Source organism: Anastrepha obliqua, chromosome 2 (genome assembly GCF_027943255.1).
Source record: "Anastrepha obliqua isolate idAnaObli1 chromosome 2, idAnaObli1_1.0, whole genome shotgun sequence".
In the NCBI taxonomy this organism is placed as follows: domain Eukaryota; kingdom Metazoa; phylum Arthropoda; class Insecta; order Diptera; family Tephritidae; genus Anastrepha; species Anastrepha obliqua.
Genome location: NC_072893.1, coordinates 100,949,532 through 100,971,525, shown reverse-complemented (window position 1 = coordinate 100,971,525; position 21,994 = coordinate 100,949,532). Strand labels below are relative to the sequence as shown.

The following is a 21,994-nucleotide window of genomic DNA, read 5'->3' as shown; positions in this document are numbered from 1 at the left end:
GTATTCATGAAGAAAATGGTACGCTTGTAACTGCAATATATGAAGGAAATCCTACCAGGTATGTGTATTCATAATACTCGTAATCCCGAGCAGAACCTTATAATACATTCGCATATAAGTAGATTATCTACTTTTTCGTGCTTAATTCCCAATCCGTAATTAAAAAGCGAGATTACCCATACAAAATGTCTCTTCCGAAATTTGAGATAATATATAATTGGCGCGTTTTTGGGTGTTTGGCCGAGCTTCTCCTCCTATTTGTGGTGTGCGTCTTGATGTTGTTCCACAAATTCACAATGACTCATGTCCATTGAAATAAAAGCTTGCAAAGAAGTCGACAACGGAAGCGTAAGTGTCTTACATAATTCTCACTATACGCTATGCATTATTAGAAGTACAGTACTCCCTGGATTATCCGTCAGTCAATGTAACCCAGCTATGACGGATAATCAAAAATGACGGTTAACAGGAACAAACCTCTAGATTGTGTACAGAATCGAAAAGTACACTGAAATTTTGAGAGAAATGAACAAACGGTAAAATTTACATGCATTACATGATTATAGGTATCATTATTTTATTACGAGTTTAGTTTGTTTTTGAAAAGAATTTAGTTAGTGTCTTTTGCTTTAGAATGACTTGAGTTTTATTCTTTGCGAAAAGAAGAAATTGGCGCAAACGAATCGTGTCAGCCAAGCCGGCTTCATCTTGCATTTCATACCAGGCGATACATTTCTCTAAATTTGATGCAACAATTTTGGCTTCTTGTCTTAGAAATGAAGCAGTAGGATTGTGACCATTTTCATTATTGTTATCTGTTCCATCGTAATAATCATTATTTTCTTCTTCATCATTCACTTCATTAATTATTTGTTCGTCAGTCAAAAGCTCATAACCACAATCATTTTCGTCACAATTCAACCATTCATTGATCGTTTCACTATTTTCCAATGACAAAGCCGAAGGTGTACTAGTCACAACATCAGCCTGTGAGACATAGTCACTGTTATTCGAAGGCGATTCTGTATTTGGCCATAGTTTGTTCCAACATTTTTCCAATGTTGTCGACGATAACTCAGACCATGAATTAGCTACATTATCAATTGCGTTTTTAATGTTGTAATTCTTCCAATAATCTGCCAAATCAATATTCTCTTGCGAAACGAGGTCCTGAATAAATTTTTCCGATATCGACGCTTTAAAGTTTCAATTACTGATTGATCTATGGGTTGTAGAACTGCAGTTAAATTCGGTGGCAGGAAAAAACAAAAAATATTACCATCATCACTTTTTAAATCTTCAACTGGATGTGATGGGGCATTATCCAGAACCAAAACTGCTTTCTGTGATAATCCTTCCGACATTAAATAATTTCGAGCATTTGGAACATAACTGTTCATGAACCAGTCGCGAAAAATCATTTGATCCATCCAAGCATTCTTTTGAGCATAATAAGCCACAGGAAGAGCATTCATGTTTGATTTTGTGCAACAACGTGTACGTTTAGCCGTATGAACTACAACTAATGGGAGCCTATAACCACTTGAATTTGCGCTAACCATCAATGTTATTCGTTGCTTTTGCATTTTCCATCCAGGTGCATAGCTATTCACACAAAAATCGAGTGTCTTTTTTGGGAGTGCTTTATAGTTCAGACCCGTTTCATCAGCATTGAAAACTTGCTCACGGGTAAAACCATGATTTTCGACGAAAATTTTGAAATTTTTTGTGCATTTTTCGATTTCGTTGGCACCTATGGAGCTCATCTTTTCACCTTGTATCGAAACTTCCATCACGCCATGTCGATTTTGCCAGCCATACAACCAACCTGAGCTAGCTTTGAAATCCTTCGGGCGTCCTAGTTTTTCATTAAAAAATAATGCCTTTTCTTTCAATATTTGACCAGATAATGGAACGCCTTTGCTCCGAATTTGATTAAACCACAAGAATAATGCTTCATCGACTTTTTTATTTAATGCCTTTTTCATCGTTTTGCGTTTTTTTAACCGACCTCCCAAAGATTCCATCAACGCAGCATATTGTTTGATTTGAGTGGCATCTTTTTTAAAATCTTGAATCGTCGTGCGTGGAATATCATATTTTTCAATTAATAAAACAATTGTTGAACCTTTTTCTATTTCGTCAATAATTTTTAATTTCGTTTTAATAGTGACCACTACTCGTTTACGCTTCGGTATTTTTTTATTGTTGAAGGTTCCATTTTAAATGTCTGCTCATCATGAAATTCAAATCAAACTGAAAATCTCATTGTACTGAATGTCACATCGAAAAAGAATTCCAAGAATGTGCTCTGCTGTGTTCACACGCATTTCTATCGAGCGAACGAAAACAAAAGAAAATCAATGAATAAAGTGAAAAACAAAAGTATTGCGCGAGGAGTTTTGTTCCAACATGATTTCGACCGTTTCATGACTATTATTGCAATATGTATTGTGGAAAATCTTAAAACGGTGACGGTTAACAGAGGTGACGGATAACAGAGAGACGGATAATCCAGGGAGTACTGTATTAAGTAATCGCGCAGTGCACCGAACGAAATCAGGGATTGTCATCATTATGAGTTGTGTCAATAAAATTTATGTTTAATCATTATTTTGAGATTTTAAAATTTGCGGAATTTATTTATTGTATTATTAATTTTTCGTGTTTTCTTTTTCGCTCTGAAGTAATGAGCATGTATTTTGTGAGTCGGTATTTTTTTATTCCGAAATAAACATTATTTTTTAAGTTTTAAATTTTTGATAAAAAATAAAAATTAGTTTTTGAATTTTATTTATTTGTTTTATTTTTTTATTTAGCAAATCGCAAAACTCTAAACGCCACATCTTATCTCAACTCACCGAAATTTAATTTCATCCCTCTAAGTCTCTAACAAGCAAAATTGAAATCCTAAAGGAAAACGCCTCGTAATTTTTTTTGTGTAAGAGAGATTTTTACGGCGGTCGAATTAGTTGATGCCTGACTACAATCCGGAAGTGTGTAAATTTGGATGATATAGGTAGAATCAAATGATGGAACAAGTTGTTTCTAATAGCGGTCACTCCTCGGCAACAACAACATCAAGACGCACAGCACAAGTAGAAGAGGAAGGAACTCTGCCAAACACCCAAAACCGGGTGTAAGAGCCAATTAGATATATATTATACATTTTAAATTTGAAGTCCGCCTTATGGAAAAACAAAAAAATAACCATTTATATGTTACCTTTAAAATTGAAAACAAAATGGTAATAAAAAAATACAGTTTTTTTTTGTAGAACAGCACAAATTTTGTTTGTATTTGGGGCAAACCATTAAATCTCTGAAGCTTAGCACCTTTTTTACATTTTTGGGAAGCCCGAAAGAAAAATGATGGTATAAATCTCGAAGCGTACATCTGCATCTGGATAATCAGCTTTTTCTCCACATTTAGGCTCAATGGACGATGGACCATGAATGCAACCCAAAATTCGGGCGTTTTATTTTTCGATCATAGCGTATTATTTAATCAGATTGATTATTTTCGTTTGCTATTTTAAATGCTAAAACTCCAACATATTATATGTTGATGCCAGTTTTATTGCCCTTTCACAACACCGTGCTCATACTAACTCCAAAAAAAATGCATACATACCTGATCCTGTAAAAGAAGAGACGACTGAAGGACCAGCAATTTCAAGAGACGGGGACTCAGAACGAGGCGCTTTCCGCAGACATGCTGAGATATTTTTTCGTCATCCGAAGAGATTTCTTCTGACTTAATTCGGGCAAGTCTACCTTCAGTCAGTCTTAACGTATTTACTTCTAAAACTCCAATTAACTTTTTTTTTTTTTTTTTTTTTTGTCGGGACAACTAGCAAGTGCAGCACTCAGACATTAATTGAGTCCATTATACTACACTTGGATTCCCTTTTAATTTTCTTTAAATCTACCCGATCTCCGAAGAAATCTGAGTAGATCTTGTGGTGCCAAGGAGCCAAGATGGTCGCTTCTTAACACATCAGTGCCAAAGACCTCAAACCTGATTCGGGCGAAGGCGGGGCAGACACACAGGAAGTGATCCGCCGTCTCATCCTCCTCTTCACAAGCTGGGCAGAGTACACTGTCTGAGATGCCCAACCTTTCCATGTGCTTTGCCCACAGAAAGTGGCCCGTCATTAGTCCAACCAGCCGTCTGCACTCCCCTCTGCCTAATGACAGAAGGGTTTGCGACAGTCGATCGGACATGACAGGTAACATCAGTTTTGTCCGTCTGCAGCCTCTCTCAGCCTGCCAAGCTCGCTTGTGGGTAGTAGTTACCCATTTGCTAACCGTGGCCGTGATGGCCGCAGAGGGGAGTGGCAAAGCGGGCTCTGGGCCAAAGAAGTTGGCTTCAGAGCCCATCTTAGCTAAGGAGTCAGAGGTCTCGTTACCCGCGATACCCACGTGTCCCGGGACCCATGTTAGCATCAGGCTGGTATGTCTGCCGACATAGTTCAGCCTGGATTTACAGGACTTCACTACCCCTGATGTGGTTAGAGGGCTGTCTAAGGCCATAAGCGCAGCTTGGCTGTCGCTGCAGACACATATAGATCTGCCTCTCCATCGTTTTTCCACAACAAAGTTCATCGCTTCTTGAACAGCATACACCTCCGCTTGAAACACAGATGCATGCATTCCAAGAGCAAAGTGCAGTTTTGTCCCGCTGGATTCCACGTAGACCCCAGAGCCGGAGCCATGCTCGGTCCTGGAGCCATCCGTAAAAATGCGAAAACAGTGTTTGCCGGGCTCATTTTCTGAGTCTCCCCACAACTGAGCCTCTGGAAGCACTACACTGTATCTCTTTTCAAGTACGACTCTTGATGGCATTGAGTCAAGGGGCATGGAGAGAATCGTTGGATCGATGTCCATACCTTCTCTGTGTTCCAATGCCGGACAAGGGCCGTACCAGTTCCCACTGTGTTTCAGTCTGCAGATGGCCTTCAGGGCCTCTCCTCGGATGAAAGCATCAAGTGGTGGTAATTAATTAACTTAGTTTTTTCTTTAAACGATATATACTCGCAACATAAATTCACTTGTTTTTCCGCAAAAAATTATCGGTCACCATAAATACTAATAATTCTTAATTAATTTCACGTTGACTTTTTACACTATACTGGCCATAGAAACAAAACGAAACGCCGTAGTGCACTTGATGCTTCAGCAAAAATAAATGTGGATATAATTTCTAAAGGTTCCTTAATCAATTTGAATCAAACTGTATTTTTCTTTAAAAACATAGCCGAATATGTAAAGGCTGCCTCAGGGCGCACTTGCCTAGTTGAGGGTTAAGACATGGCAACATTGAAAATAAAACTCGAATTCAAAGAGTTCAAAAGCAAAACGGGTTTTTAATAATTGATCAAGTCAATCAAGGGTTTGGTATAACAAATAATGGAAACAGCGTTACCCAGCGTTTTTTGCAAATGTTGAAGTTGTCGCAGAAATAACTCATCTGGATAAATATTTCACTCACAATGTTTCTCTTTTGTTTCTCCGTTACGAGTTCAGTAACAGTAAGTTCTTCAGAACATATACTTGTACTACAAACACTCCTAGTTCTATGCAGAAAGTTTTAATACTCATAATAATGCGATGTAATTAAGTTCTTTTATTTACTGATGCGTAATAATTTTCGCTTACTGGCATATACCCATGATGCGATGTTGTATTTTATATTTTGCGCCCAATATTAAAAACAGAGTAAAATAATAATGAAATGAAAATGGCTTTATTATTAAAAATCCAAATAAATCTCCCACAATGTGTCGGGTTTAGTATAATGCGGCATGGGCAATTTTAGGCAAGGTAAAATGTCTTATTTAATGAAACTTTGTGGATATGTTAGGGAGTGGTTCAGGAAAAATCTTTATAAATCCCAATATTCCGGAAATAGTATAATATCTAGCTGTGCAATTATTTGCCTTCAAAGTGCTTTCGGAAACTTCACTATAGTTTGGGACAAAATATATAGTCACACACGTGCTTATACTTTTTTTTTGTACTTGTATTCGAAATATTTCTATGAAAATTTATCAGTATCATCACTTTCAAATTTAAACGCGAATGACAATTCAGTGGAATTAGTCAACAGTATTGTATTATATTACTGGATGCCTGCAAATGAAAATAAAAATATGAACAAAAATGAAGTATTTCAGTTCAGCGTTTATGATGGTTATTTATTGTACCTCCTTACTACACACACGCATAAGACGTTTTAATTTTTGGTTTAATGGATTTAACGCGAAAAGGATTCTTACGCAAAAATACTGGGGATGACGTAGCCGGAGTTGTACTTTTTTTAAAGCGCAACCGAAGGCCGCCCGCGCTAAAAAGAATTCTATGCAAAAACCCTACAAATACCCCTTTGTAAAGCTTATCGGAGCAATACAATACACCTATAAACCGTGCTTTTTGTTTTTAATTCCTTTTCTATTTTTTGGGATACCTTTTTTATCATTATTTTCAAGTTTGGATGAGCTATATATGTGTATAATATAAGCCAGACAATGGGCCGGTTTTTATTAATGAGTATTCAACATAAGCATCAAAATACTGCAGATTTACAAACACCCTTCCAGTGAACGTCTCTGGCTACGAACTTCGTTCTTATTTGAGGTGTCTAGCAAAACCATCTTTTCGCTAAATTACACAACTTTAACAATAAATTACTTAAAAACTATAAGCCTCTGGAGGGTGCGGTTTTCAGTTTCAAGACGAGGATATACCCCTCTTTTTTAAAGCATGTTGCATTATACTAAATATTTCCCTCAAACAAGCCCAAATATACAATGAGCCTGCACATCACGTTACTGTTGCTGTTATTGTTGTGGTAGTAGTTTACCAAGTGCTGCTAAGCACGGTTCAATCACCCGCCTTGGACACAGGATACAAGGTGTTAGGGTGGAGTGGTTCTAAAGGAAAAGGGGTGTTGGATGAATGATGTTCGTAACACCTTGTATTCACTAAAGAAGCCATATACTCTACCGTCTATCACATTTTGTTCCATAACAAGTAATATCCAAATACTTAGCCAAACAAATCTAATTTATTGCTCCGAAATTTCCAGAATAGTCGACTTCACATTACGGCATCAGCATTTGATTAATTTTCTTTCAAGTTCTGCGGAGCGAAGAAAGTGTTTTAGGTTTAATGGCGCGACTGGTGCGAAAAGAATATTTAAGCTTGTCCTTACTTGCACATCGGTAAAGAAAAGTAACGAGCAATTTTTAAAAACAAAAAACCCATGGTTATACTTATAATGAGTAATTTAATTTCTATTTCCGTAACAACTATTCATAATATACATATGTATATGAATATAAATTTTAACTAGTAAATAATTTTAACATTTTTAAGCATATATTTAAATAACCTACATTTAAATAGGTATGTCACAGTTATGTATATTTATTATTATAGAACCATTGGCAGAGATGATTTATATTCTGGAATTCCGCTATGAATCAGGTTATTTAGCTATTGAATCTAAATGTTCCGTATAGATTTCCATCGCCGCAATAGTAGGCATGCCGAAGTGAGCCCGTTAGAAAATTGGCCAAATTCATTAATATCTATATTTCGACTAGGTGTGTCAATTTTGTCCTTTATAACCTACAATATAAAAATAATCAACAATTTTGAATTACAAACGCAATAAAAAATACTTTGTACGAAGCAGGAATTTCTGCAGGGGAACGATGTATAAGAGTGCCGTTAATATAAAGCATATTGGCAGCATTTTCCTCAGGCAGCGTGATTTTTTGATACTTAAAACTGGCCTCTCTTTCCATACGTTTAACTATTTCTTGACAGTAGTTACTTGTGCTTACAGATAAAACATCTGGACCGGCCATTGTAACATAATACTTTAGACGTTTGTTTCCACTAACCTAAAAACAAAAATTGTGTATGAGTGATATTGAAATGTATATGTTATTGCGTTGAATTTTTCGGCATGAGTTTCATTCTGCAACTGTTACCTTGATAGGCGTCACAGGGTATTCTGGGAATGCAACTGCGACAGCTTTTGCACCATCTTCGTTTGTGTAGTTGGATATGCCCACAAAAAATTCACGGCCTAACAAAAAATTGAAAGAAAGAACGTTTTAACTCACGTAATTTTTAAAAGTGGAACAGTAAAGCCATGCCATTTGGACTTCGCATTCATTAATAAAAATAACCAAACTATTGCTGCGTTAGCTTACAGGTTAGAAAATAACTGTTCAGTACAACATTCCATGTTTTAATAGTGTGTAAATATACTTTACAACATCAATGAAATATGTATGTCTAGCTTTGGTGTAACTTTTGTCAGCGTTCTTGGTCCAATTTTATGTCAAAATCTGTTTCACTCTATTGCAGAATAATATAATTGGCTCCAACGGCAAACTTGCACTGTTATATTATTAAAATTGTTTGAACAATACAAGATTTGCCAATATTCAAGTTTCATAGAAGCAAGTTTCTTCGAAATACTTATTATGTAATTGTTGGAACCAATAAGTGACCTGTTTTATAATTTTTATAAATATACAAGTGGGTGCCGTATTTTTATTTCCCAACTGGGATATATTTTTCAAAGTGGCTTATTTCGACATTGGCGACATCATATGACATATATGAGTTTCAGTATCTTTTCCTAATCCACCCTTTTTTCTAACACATATAACATCTTTTAACCTTTCTGATACTATAATGGCATACTGAGGAAGCGTTTAGCTATCTACTAGGGTCTGAAGTATGCATCCAAAAGAGTTGTAAATAAACTAATGATAGAATATATCATTGTTGAGCCTTTAGTGTCAACCGAAGATGACTTTGACGATTAACTTTGTTTTCATAGGTATGCGGTACCAGCTGGCGTTGCCTGAAGAAGATGATTACTTTGGTCGAAAAGAGTACGTGGTGAACTAGGATCCACTTGGTATTTCTAATTGACTTGTTACGCACCTTATAATCTTTTTAAGTTACTTGCAAAATGTTTACCGGCACAATAACTGCAGAGAATTGAGATTTCAGAACCATAATTTTTAACAGATAATTGCATGTCTTTTTTTTATGTATTATGGAACCTACCGGTAAACAAAACATCTCCGCCATCCAATAGGGCATTTGTAATATTAGGGTTCACCACAGGTATATCAAGTTCTTTTTTCAAAATGATCTCCATACTGTCAGCCTGTGTTAAAAGAATTCAATAAATCGTTTGCATATCTACATACACCACACTTATTACCTACCTCCCTTTGCCGGAATAAATTGTCGGATTTGCTTATTAGAGCAACTCCATTGCATATTATTGCGGCACTTTCTACAAAAACACCCTCCGGCAAAGTTTCGTCTGGTGGTAGCTCAATCACATCCAAGCCAACCTCTCGTAGCAATGAACAGAATTCTTGGTGCTGCTTTTTAGCCAAGTTATAATTAAATTCGGATGATTGCTTTAGCGTCTCTGAAATTCTACAAATACAGCAGTAAATAAATATACATTGCAACATTACAAATAAGTATTCAAAACCCATTTACACTTTTTATAATGAATCTATCAGAAAAGATATATCAAATTTCATGACCAATGCCATGCAAAAACGAATGGAGTCAAAGATATTTATTTCACCTTTATTGCTCTAGAATTTTATGGATTAGGGATCGATTTTACTGGCATCGTATGAACCATACTCAAGTCTAATCACGAGCTCTCTAGAAATTAACTCCTGAACTACTCATCGAATTATTTGTACGTCTTATTTTTCCTTACAAATTTTTATGTTTTCTTCTCACGCTGCCAAATTCGCAGAATTTTTGCTTTTTGGCGGAGTCATTTATAATCCTATTTAATAAATTATACCTATAATAAAGTGATGCTATAGGTTTTAAATTGTGTGTGGTCAACAAATTTTAAAACAAATAACTCGCAAACAAGTAGATTCCAGAAGCTATGTTTGCGAGGATTTCAGCTTGCCCCCAATCGGTTGTTTCCATTTCAAAGTTTCCCCCGTAATTTTATAGCATTAATATTATTTAAAAAATAGTAACAATTCCTTGAATTACAATGCATACTGAAAACTCAATAAATTTTTTCGTGCAGTTCCATTAAAGTTAAATACAAACATTTCATCACGGAGTTATAAATAAGAGAAATATGTAATCGTGAATTTCTCTTTTAAAAATACAGTAACAATCAACATTTGGGCATAATGCGTTGATCATAAATACGTATGGAACTAAATTGAATACATCAATTAAGCCAATATTTATGCATTAATTTAACAACAGGTCAATTAACTTGGGATCAATTGCTATATAAACCTATTAAATTAATAATGAATTAACAATGAGATACAGTGCATTTGCAAGTTCTTTAAAAATCCGAGAGAACTCTCCTGTAAAATAGTAAACAACATAATCAATATCTTAAAATAATTAATGAACCGGAAAATTCAAAGTTTACATAGATGCAGATAATCACTTAAGCCGGAAAATTTGTATCATTCATCATCCAATCAATGCTGCTATGATTACCTTGCCACAATAGCGTGTGTATACCTCAGAGGCGGCATTTTCACAATTTTTTTAAATTTTTGTTTGACGTCCTTGTTAAATTGTAGCAAACACTTGTAAAAGTCATAAATCCAAACACAATGAAAATAAATATGTGTGAATAGCAATTTCGGAAAATATTCAAACTCCAATTACTTCTAACAACTCAATATTTATTAAGCAACGACTCTGACGAGCTCTCCACAAAAAAACTCCTAAATATACAAATACACTTTAATAACTCCACCCAAAATAATTAGATATGAACACAAAACATCGATATTATCAAAACCTCGATAGTCAGGGAAATATTTGAAATTGTATTGTACAGAAACACTGGCATCTTCACACCGAGCTTCATACCGGTTATTCGTTATATAGTAAGATACTTTTACAGCTCTGTTCCTGTCTTCACGGTCTTTATAATGCAACCAACGGAACGGGGAAAGTGCGAGCTGTGCTTATAAAATATAGCCGCCGTAATGTAATCAATCCTACGTGTGAACGTAAAGTAAAACGATTAAGAATTGAAATCAAGGCGAATTTATTACAGGCGACAGCAAACACATATAAGTAAAACCCTACATGTATTTGTTGTTGCGTTTGGTCCAACCATCACGTCAAAATCAGCAAGCAAATGTAAACATACGAATGTAAAAATACCAATGCATACAAACAAAGCATATAATTTTGACGTAAGCCATACCTACGGTGAAAAATTCAGCTGGGTGAATGCTGTCACCTTAAAAAATCCACCTTGATTGAAATTAAGCAAGTTGTGCTGCCTTAAATTTTTGACTTAACGTATAAATTCGTCGGAAGTGGGATTATCGAATAAGGTTCCATAGAGCAGGATCTTAAAAATGGTAAATTGAGTGAACTTAAAATTCGGCAACTTAAAGAGTTGGAACAGCGTGGTTCGTGAACTTCCGGAAACATAACAGAATTGCAACCACGGCTACGCTATACTACGGAGGAAGAGGACTTTAATATAGACTTCAGCTGGGAGCTGAAGAGTCATCAACTATATAGTGGAAGAGAGCACAGAGCATTCGGGAACATCATCAAGTATAGACATAGCAAATATCACCAGAGTCATCAAAGATGTTACAAATATCAGCGGAGATTTCATTGCAGATATCTCATATATCAGCTGAGTTGACGAAGATAAATGCGCAGCTGGAGAAACAGGATACGTGTATATCCAAGTTAGAAGCAGAGAAGCCACATCTATCATTGCAACTGGAAGAAATTAAAGCCTAGGTAAATATACATATATGCAGTGAAGACTCATCTTTATGAACTGCAATTGAATCGTCCGAATAAGTTAACCAGTAGTCACAGATAAAAGCTGCAACGTTCGTCGGCGCTGTACCGCGCGATGACATCGATGACTTATTTTCCATATAGAACGTTTACTTCGTCAGCCTTTCTCGCCTTTTCAATGCGGGAATCTCCAACTTTCCAACAATAAATCCCCGGCGACTCTCTTTCCACCACCTGAACGAAAGAAGTCAAACTGCAGCTGAAGGTCAAAATCGCACATCAAAGTGACACACAAATACCGACCATTGAAAACACCAAAATTTTGGAGGTCACCTCCTCTAGTTTGCTCTTCTTTTCAGCGCATAAAACCGCATTTGCTACTAAGGTTCAAAACCGCAACAAGGTCCTGTTGTTGTTGTAGCAGCATAAACATTCCCCATACTTACATACGGGGAATGCTGCTGGAGTGACAGTCCTTGGCCGGATATAAATCCGGGTCGTTTCGGTAACGTAGAACCGACTGTCGTGGAAACAAGGTCCTCAAATCGCTTGCCGGCATTATTTGCGTTGACGCAAAGGGCACAAAGAACCCATTGTGACAGTCCTATTGAAGAGAAAGACATTTGACTGTCGTGACATTTAAAATGTACCGTGATTCCACAATGAAATTATTGCCGCATATAAACAAAAAAGTGTTGTTCTTGGCGGGAAAGCATATATTTCGTTGCGTATAAACAGGTGTTTTTTTTTTGTATATAAAATTAATGCATATTGAAGTGAAAGCGGGTTTTGGTAGAATATATACCATAAGTTCGAGATCGACATTCATGTTTCAGGACAACTTGGTTAAGCCTAGCCTTTTCTCTACTCTTTTAAGTTTTTATTGAGAAGATAAGGGTGCATTTGAAATGAGTCAAATAATTTATATATCATTTATCATATTTTCTGCATTTAATTTGATATAATAATAAACACCAGCGATTAAAATTTGCGCGATACAATTCGTTCTTCTTAATTTTTGCCGCACTTGCCGGCATGGCACTCCTGGCATGGCACGTATGCGGCACCTTCGACGCAAATACACATAATCAATCGTTGCCGCAGCGGCCGGGACGGATGCATTGAGAAAGCGCTATTAGGTACATGTTTAATTTACAGTAATTCCGTTTCATTATATAAAAGTATTTTGTTTTGGGTTTATATAAAAGTGTACATGTAAATTAAATTCTTATTAAGTTTTAGCCTGATGAAGTGACATAAATTTGAGTGAGTTAGGGCAGGTTAGATATTAATCATGTATGTATATCTTGAAAATTATTGAAATGAAATAATAAAATTCACTTTTCTCTAGATCAGAAAAAAATACCAACTTTTTTTGTCTTTCATAGAAGAAAGGAAAAGACTAGATAAAACACATAATATGTCTGCTATTGACTTACAATGCAATAAACGTATTTTGTACTTCAGTGATGGAATAGTGGATGAGTCGATAGCAGTGATGACGATATAGGATTGCCGAAATTTGACGTTGAGTTTTTATTCTTCTTTTTCATATGCCTTGATATTCTATTTCAGAGAAATAAGTCCATAATACCCGAATTGCGACATAAGACAATCAAATGGAGCTACCATATATTAACAGGGATACGGTACACTAGACAGGCCTAGTTTACTGGGGCGGCATGTGAAGGCACCCCACACGACACTAACCACCTTTTCACATGCCCCATCAAACCCACTCATCTAACACTTCTCTCCCCCCGAACCCAACCCATCGAAACAGCCAGCCCGGGCCTACCGTTAGATGAGCTAGACGAAGACGACCGGTGATTACACTACACTGACAGGGCAAAGATACTGCTACAACAACAACCATATATTGGCTGTATTGATTACATATTATTTGAAGTCAAAGAAACAACTAAGGTTTTTTGGAATTAATTTGAGCGAAAATATAATCTACATTTGGGTAATTGTCATATTTGTAAAGGACAGTATTAGGTGACAAGTGTAAGATATGATAGTGAATTAGGCTTTCTTTAGTAAATTTCAATTTGAAAACCGGTTTCCGAGTGTAAATTTTTAATGTTTTTTATTTACAAAGATACTTATTTATTGGAACCTTAATTTCCATATCATTGCATTCATAAATCCAATCCGGCTTCACTAAACTACCGTATTTCGAACGAATTTTGTCCGTCGACTGCCCATTTGATATCAGATACTGAGCTTCATTCATCTCAAATGATATTGTGCCGCCATTTGATTTTATTAAATTCTCAACAATTTTTCTTTCCGCAGACGTTATATCCTCGCAAATAAAAAATACCAACCCTTTCAAAATCATTCCGCCTTTTAAATTTGCCTCGATTTTCACCTTCTTAGCTAAAAAGTCTTCTTCTTCGGTGGACGCATCGAAAGCGCTCCTTGTTTCATTGGCCTCAGCTGTGTAGTGCGAACGCTTATCTGTAACATAAAACTTTAATGCGTGCATTCACATATATTAAGTTTGCTTTTATCTGCCGTACTCTGCAAAACTCGTTCAATATCGTCCTCTGTATCGCTTCCTGACGATATTGTCGAAATAATTTCATTGCTACTGCGCGCAGAATGAAGAGAATCTGTAGTATTTACGTCGACATTTTTGGAGTTATTCTTGACGACAGGTAATGCATTTGGCCTGAGGGATTCGTCAAGCACCTCCTCCTCACTTTCGGGTTGATTAAGATCACTGCCATTTAGTGCATATCTTCGCCATGGCAAACATTTTTTCTGCTTATTACAGTCTTCTATCCAAGAGCGAGTAACTATTTTACCCTTACCTTTTACTTGGTTATACTTTGGAGTATTCTTGAATGCACATCTAAAATATGACACATACACATCTATAAACATATGAATATAAATTAACATGTATTCATACAACATACATTAAATGAGTACAACCAGATTCCCAATCAGCCCTGTATTTAGCACCCATTGCTAGAGCCATATCGCGAAGATTCGAGCGGTCCGGATTCTACTAAAAGTAACGCCATCCCATTATATCCATCACATATTTGATTTTATATAAAAACTTACTTGTATTCCGCTGATTACCAAAACTGTACCTTTCAGCAGTTGATTAAATGGGCGATATATTCTATCTTTAACATCCTTTTTATTACACGCATCACCTTTATTTTTTGAATTAGAATTTATTTTATTGTCGAAAGCGGGGCTTTTCATGTTAACTAACTGTGTGCTAGCTAAATCGGACTTTTTATTTTCTTTTTGAATTTTCAAGTTATCATTTTTAGGACGCATTTGCTCACGTTCAAGTTCGATGCTTTCCGACAATCGCTGTCTTCTCTTTCGAACTTTTTCGTCCACAATCGTTTCCTCATTGCCGAAGGCAAGATCTTGGCGATTTCGATCTAAACATTGGGGCGATTTTCTATTTTTTAAATCTTCTTCTCCCTTTTGCTGGTTCGGCTTCACTGACTGACTTGAGCATGCATTAAAAATCCTGTCAGAATTGTGGGTAAGGCATGATGGTTTTCTCGGCGTTACACTCTCTTGTGGAGTATCTTTAATATTACTTAACTCAGAAGCTTTCCATCGTTTAAATAGTGATGTTGAAATTTCTGAATCGGACTCCGGAGATTCTTCACGTAATTTAAATATTCCCAATGATGATGTATTCAGAGACGCAGACGAATTTATCATACCAATGCCTTTTGGTTCACTCACCTTCGCTAGCGACACTTTACTTTTTTCAATTTCTGATTCCACGTGTATTTTAATAAAAGAAATTCCATATTGTATATGTTTGTTAAATGGCTGTGTGCAAATTATTTTAATAAATTGCCACTTTTCAGATCCAGCCGTAGAGACTAACGCATCTTTATTGAAGCAACGCACTCGGTTAGGGTTTGTGGAATTTTTGCTCTCAATAAGCGTCATGAAAGAACATGTCACCAAAATATCCTATAATAAATAAATTATTAAACATAGATCCATTCGTGTATTTACAAAATGAGAAGAGCACGAAAACTTACAGTAAAATCGTTTGCGCTGCAAGTTGTTTTGCTGACCAAAACTTCTATGAATGCTGAATGTTCATTTCCAATATCAATACCGGTAATCGTTTGTGGTTCATTTAGTTCAAGAATGACATATGCAAGTCTTTCGCCGACCGACTTAGTTTTCCATTTTTTTGATGGTTGTTTAAGTAAATTTTCAGCGGGATATTTCTAAAAATGGTAAAATTAGCTGTGTACATTTTGATTAGACTCTTTGAACTTACACAATCTTCACTGCTTACTTCACGAACAGATTTAAAATTCGCGAAAGGCATTAGATTTATTGTAGACTTCTATTACGTTAAAGAATTAAATAAAATTCATACGCAAAAATTCAACGAATTAAAATCCCGCGATCGCTTATTCACAATTAATCGGAAGAACAATTTTTATCGCTCATGTTAACTCATTACAAGGGGTTCACATGCTACGAGTCTCTTCAGATTCGTACGTGTGAAGAATGTACCAAGCAAAAGTCTTCTATGACATGCCCGCTAAAGTTACTCTAACAATTTTTCTTCGGATGATCAAATCTTGTATTTTATCCCTTTAAGGTGGTGAAATTCGAGTAACAACAAAAAAAGAAATTAAATTAGAAATGTCAAGGGAAATATTAGTTTTGGGAAATTAGTTTGTCGCGCATTCACAACACATTACTTTCGTGGTAAAATTTAAATGCTATATAATTGGAAACCACGTCCGAAATACAATAAAGTAGATACCGTTAAGTTGAACTTTGTGAATATCTGTTAATTCACTTTCTTTTGACTGATTTATATCAATTTATATGGAGTTTATAAAGGAGTTTTTTTCGGTACCACGAAGAGTCAAAATTCTAGTCGACGTTGAATGATCGAAAAGTTTGACTGGGTCGTACAAACATTTGTTTGTCTTTATTCAAATAGTAATAAATGTATATAGTATATGTTCAATCACTTTTATTTAAACCAAATTGGCGTAGGGATTTACCGTCCCACTGTGTGTCATTGTGTTCTTGATTGGTGGTGGTTTGATTGCACAGATAGCATATTAATATTCTAACAATTTAACTCAATTTATTATATCCTTGCGTTGCTTGATAAGCATCAGGTGGGAACGTTATTCCAAGCCACTACCATAGTATAATATTCTGGACATAATTTGAACAAATTTGATGTTATATCAATTTATATTGGCCAAACCTAGCAATCTATCAACCTTGCGTGTCCGTCCTTTTCCCCCTCTTTTGTTTGCCTCACGTTGTTTTCACTATCGAAATTTAATTGTTGTTGTTGTTGTTGTAGCAGCATAAACATTCCCCATACTTACATACGGTGAATGCTGCTGGAGTGACAGTCCTTGGCCGGATATAAATCCGGGTCGTTTCGGTAACGTAGAACCGACTGTCGTGGAAACGAAATTTAATTGTATTACTGTACGCTTAGTAATAGCAAATAGTAGTAATATTTTTTCGTTAAACGCACGTTGTGACTTCGCCAATTTTTATCAATTTTACTCAAATTTTAAGTGGACAGATTTGTTGCTATACTTGGATGTTCGTTTATATTTTAACATCTTCATGACAATTTTGTTAGTCATTTGTTTTACCAATATTCACACAATCAATAGAAAGCCAAATAAGCTACCCTGCTATAGGTGTAGATAAAAGAAGCTGAGGAACATGGGAAATAAGTTTTGCAAGCACAATTCAACCAATAGCCAGTGTCATTACTCTTTATACAATCGTTTTTCTAAAATTTTTAACTATTTTCACAGAAATTATATTTTTAACTTGAAAATTAATATATTTAAAATTTGATTTTAAAAAAATGTAGTCTTTAATTTCATAATCTCAAAACAAAATTGTACCTCTCAATACCGTACACAGTTTTATTTAAAGATCAATTTGCAGATATTCAAACTGATGTGGCAAATTTGTTCGCTGACTTCTTTAAATCTAATTTCGACCGTGTTGATTTTAATTAAAATTTTAATCTTAATTTTACAGCAAAAGTAAGTACTACCTTTGATTTCGGTTCATCGGTTTGTTCTATATCTATAAATACTCCCAAAGCTGTTGACAAAGTATCGCATACAATTTTAATTGCAAAACCCAAGAGCTTAGGCTTCCATTCCGTTTTTTTAAATTGAATTGGATTAAGCCATATTTGTGTTGCAAGCGGTGCGTTCTGATAATTTCGTTGCTACTTCGGTCATTCTAAAAGGAGTATTCTCGGATACCTCTCATTCTTTTGTTCATAAACGTGATTAATTATTGCTTCTATATTCCTACTTTGGTCATATTGAAGGTAACGAATAAATATATGAATTCTTTATGTTTTAAATTTTTTTATGTAAAAAATTTTTATATATATTTTAAAAAGTCCAGTGGTATATTTTATAACTATTTTTATAAAAGTAAATCATTTTGCAGATATTGAGCGCAAGTCAGATATTGATTTCACTTTATTTGATGCACTTCGGTGAGGACATTTATAATATTATATTCTGCGCTTTGTGACGACTGATTTTGATCTGAATACCCTTATTGCTCAAATTATCCAATAAGTTCAGCCTGCAAGATCAATTAGAACTTCTCTATATCGGAACTATCGATTTTAATGTTAAGCATACATATCTTCATTCAGGATATTTTTTTGAGTTTTGTACTCTATTTGCTTTTATTTTAAGTTTTATTTGATCTATATTTTTGGAATATACATCAAAATAGGATCAATTACACATCAGCGTGTTTTTAATATTTGTGTTATAGCAGTCAGTAAAAGTAGTGAGAATTTGAGTGCTTTTTTGCGTGAACTAGTTTTGTTTATATATTTTTTTTTGGGAATTGGCATTCCTACGTGTTAAGCAAAGTCATGCATTAGTTTAATGTGCTTTTGGCATTTAGATTAGTAAAGAGTATTAGTATTATAATATATTCAAACTACCATACAATGGCGGTAGTGTCTTGTTATTGGAAAGTGCTCGTAATATCAAGTTTAATTGCTTATTCATCAAACGGAGATTCCCCTCCATTACGACAATGTGAACCAATTCGTATCGAGATGTGTCGTGGAATAGGTTACAATGAAACTTCAATGCCGAATTTAGTTGGCCACGAACTTCAGGGTGATGTGGAATTCACTTTACAAACTTTTGCTCCTCTCATTGAGTATGTATGTAGTACTCAATTAAAGTTGTTCTTATGCGCCGCTTATGTGCCTTTATGTACGCCAAAAGTTCCTCTCCCGATAGGACCATGCAGAAATTTGTGTGAAAGCGTTAGGATGCGGTGTCACCCGGTTTTGCAGGGTTTTGGATTTCCTTGGCCACCAGCCTTGGATTGCAATAGATTTCCAAAAGAAAATAACCACGAAACTATGTGTATTGAGGAGCCTGGGGAGTCACACATCAATGGAGGAGAGAACGAGAGCGTTGGAGGAGCTTCAATTAATAAATTACCTTCAAGCACTGTTACAATAGAATGCCCCGGGCTTTCGAAATCCCATATGTATGTAAAACTTTATCGATCTGGACGGTGTGCACCTTTATGCGAGGCTGATATATTATTTGGCCAACATGATAAGCATTTGGCGGAACTGTGGGTAGCTACTTGGACATATGCTGATATATTTTTGGCATTAATTGCAACATTGAGCCTTGTATTACGAGATAATTCTAAAAAGAGCAATCAAAAATGGAAACGAGTCCTTACGCCCTTTGTGTGGTGCCATTTTATGGTTGCTTTAGGATGGACTGTACGTTTTATAATGGGCAGAACAGCAACATCGTGTGGATATGATCCGCAACTACCAAATGTTCTTCTTTTACTTGTGGATGGGCTTTCAAATGCCGCTTGTGCTACAACGTTTTTGCTTCGGTATTATTTTTTCATGGCCTCTTGTGCTTGGTGAGTTCGCTGGAAATGATTGTAGCAAATTTCAATACAATTTATAATTATTTAAAGGTGGGCTATTCTTTGTCTTACGTGGCATCGGGATGTGCGACGTATCAATCCAGAGGATTTGGAATGCATATCTCATGACAGGTCAAATGCCTGTACAGACCTGCATCATAGTAGAATTAACAGAAGTAATTTAACAAATAACGATAAACGAAATGAGAATTTGACTATAATGGACAGCAACTTGGCTAGTTTTACGGCTTGGGGTCTTCCAGCATTTCAGACTGCTGCAGTAATTGTGGCTAGACTTGTTGATGCTGATGAACTACTCGGTAAATAATTACTTACAATTATTGGCTTAGTTGCTGTATCACCACGTTATGTCTGTTACAGGTGCTTGTTTTGTGGGAAATCAATCCGATAAAGGGCTGCAAATATTGGTAGCGACGCCGCTCTTTTGCTATTGGATTTTTGGTTCAATGAACCTTGGCTCGGGTTATCTTGTATATCGTCGTTATAAGGCTATATTAAGAAACATTTCAACACCTTTGATGAAGCAGCAACTCCAGGCTATATGCCCAAGTTACGATTTTGGTACATTTTTGTTTATATATTGTGTTCCTTGTGCTTTACTTTTGTTTTCGGTGATCTATGAGTTTGCAAACATTGACATTTGGCTTAACATACCACCTTACTTGGTTGCCTCAGAGGGATTTACAACACCAATGTGGCCATTTCTGGCGCGAGCATTTATGGAAATAACGTTGGGAATTATATGTTTTGCATGGTTTCTAGGTCCGAGAATTTCCATGATGTATAAAAAACAGCTGGAGATTCGTAATGTCAAAGAAGTGCCAGCTTCTACAATTTCACAAAGAACTAGTCGTAATACAAACCATAACTATAATTACAGCACGGCATCTTATCATACTATACGACCCGCATTAAATGCTTATTCACAACGACGTTCGCCAGGTAGTATTTCTATGAATCAATTATCTAAATATTCTCACAAGAAGGTTATTGCCCAAAGTATCCACCACCCAACACAATTACACAAAGATCGTTATTATTTAAGTCCAGCACAAATGCATTTTGAATGTTGTAGAGATGAAACTATATTGTAACTGTATATTTAACTTTCTTGCCTCAAACTGTGTAACAATAAGACTGTGATATACATAACAGTATAAAAATATTTCAAACTTCTGGTTATGGAGTACTACTTAGATATAATTGTTATGTACTGCCTAGAAAAAATGTACTTAGTTTTTGTATTACTTTTAAAAAGTGCCATTAATTCTAACCCCACTTATGACCGTATAAAGTAGTTTATTTTGTTCCGTAAGGCAGGTCTCAGAATTACGTGTTTGATGATTATGAGGCACTTTTAACACTGCAGCTAACGCTTGCCGTCTATGTATGAAACTCTGTAAATTTCCACTACAAAGCTGTAGATTCAATCATGATACAAAAAAGGGTAGTTTCATTATGACTATTTTTTGGTTATAAAGCAGATTTTTGACATTTCTCCAGACGTAAACATTAAACCTATCTTTGCCGCATTAGAATTTTAGATGAAGGGGTTTTTTTATGAAATATTTGGGATTTAATACAAGAATGACATTGGCATATCAAAAATGGCAATATGATGTGATTAAAAAACGAGATCAAAAGTTCTTTCCTTAGAAGATTCTTAAGGAAATAAAATAAAAGATCCTAAAGGAAATAATAAAAAATGATTTGATATTTTTATTTATCAAAATGTTTCACCACACCCGGAAAGTGGCAATTAAACTATCTTCTTTTTTATATCATGGATTGAACTGTAGTTGTTGGGATTTAATTATTTTATGATGTACAATAATACTTTATATGTGCTATTTATTAATATTTTATAGTTAAGGAATAAATGTAACAATTTCAGAATTTGTATGCATTGAATGTATATAAGTGTGTGTCTACAAAATATAATTATTAAAAATAGTAAACATGTTATTTTAATTTGTCCGACAATAACTGAATTCCTGCAGCAGAGAATGTGAAGAAGGCGCAAATGTCACTGTTAAGAATTTTTAGTACAATTGGGATTTGAAAGGTTTGTAGTGAGGGATTTTAGAACACCGACTTTATAGACACCACACTGAGTTTTGCCCACACAAAAAATTAAAACACTACACATCCCCCACCTCAAAACACAATACATTTCTCACCTCGAC

General features: G+C 35.4%; 4 protein-coding genes across 5 annotated transcripts; 1 reads left to right on the top strand and 3 right to left on the bottom strand.

Annotated features, from left to right (window-relative positions):
• Positions 1-588: 588 nt before the first annotated feature.
• LOC129238288 (jerky protein homolog-like) lies at positions 589-1,475 on the bottom strand. Its single transcript, XM_054873326.1, has 2 exons — positions 1,215-1,475; positions 589-1,170 (listed from the first exon to the last, which is right to left on the bottom strand). The coding sequence occupies exons 1-2, from the start codon at positions 1,473-1,475 to the stop codon at positions 589-591; spliced, it is 843 nt and encodes a 280-aa protein (XP_054729301.1).
• Positions 1,476-7,270: 5,795 nt separating this feature from the next.
• LOC129239058 (N(G),N(G)-dimethylarginine dimethylaminohydrolase 1) lies at positions 7,271-10,825 on the bottom strand. Its single transcript, XM_054874337.1, has 6 exons — positions 10,545-10,825; positions 9,263-9,482; positions 9,099-9,201; positions 8,003-8,100; positions 7,688-7,912; positions 7,271-7,634 (listed from the first exon to the last, which is right to left on the bottom strand). The coding sequence occupies exons 1-6, from the start codon at positions 10,580-10,582 to the stop codon at positions 7,509-7,511; spliced, it is 810 nt and encodes a 269-aa protein (XP_054730312.1). The 5' UTR covers positions 10,583-10,825; the 3' UTR covers positions 7,271-7,508.
• Positions 10,826-13,761: 2,936 nt separating this feature from the next.
• LOC129238974 (DNA repair protein XRCC1) lies at positions 13,762-16,386 on the bottom strand. The gene is made up of 6 exons (XM_054874225.1): positions 16,117-16,386; positions 15,869-16,063; positions 14,910-15,797; positions 14,759-14,847; positions 14,357-14,691; positions 13,762-14,294 (listed from the first exon to the last, which is right to left on the bottom strand). The coding sequence occupies exons 1-6, from the start codon at positions 16,165-16,167 to the stop codon at positions 13,921-13,923; spliced, it is 1,932 nt and encodes a 643-aa protein (XP_054730200.1). The 5' UTR covers positions 16,168-16,386; the 3' UTR covers positions 13,762-13,920.
• Positions 16,387-18,488: 2,102 nt separating this feature from the next.
• LOC129238593 (frizzled-4) lies at positions 18,489-21,721 on the top strand. 2 transcript variants are annotated; one of them, XM_054873664.1, is made up of 4 exons: positions 18,932-19,047; positions 19,112-19,781; positions 19,839-20,107; positions 20,169-21,721. In XM_054873664.1, the coding sequence occupies exons 2-4, from the start codon at positions 19,159-19,161 to the stop codon at positions 20,900-20,902; spliced, it is 1,626 nt and encodes a 541-aa protein (XP_054729639.1). In that variant the 5' UTR covers positions 18,932-19,047; positions 19,112-19,158; the 3' UTR covers positions 20,903-21,721. The 2 variants fall into 2 exon arrangements, with proteins under 2 accessions (XP_054729638.1, XP_054729639.1); XM_054873663.1 differs by having other exon boundaries at positions 18,489-19,781.
• The last annotated feature ends 273 nt before the right edge of the window (positions 21,722-21,994 follow it).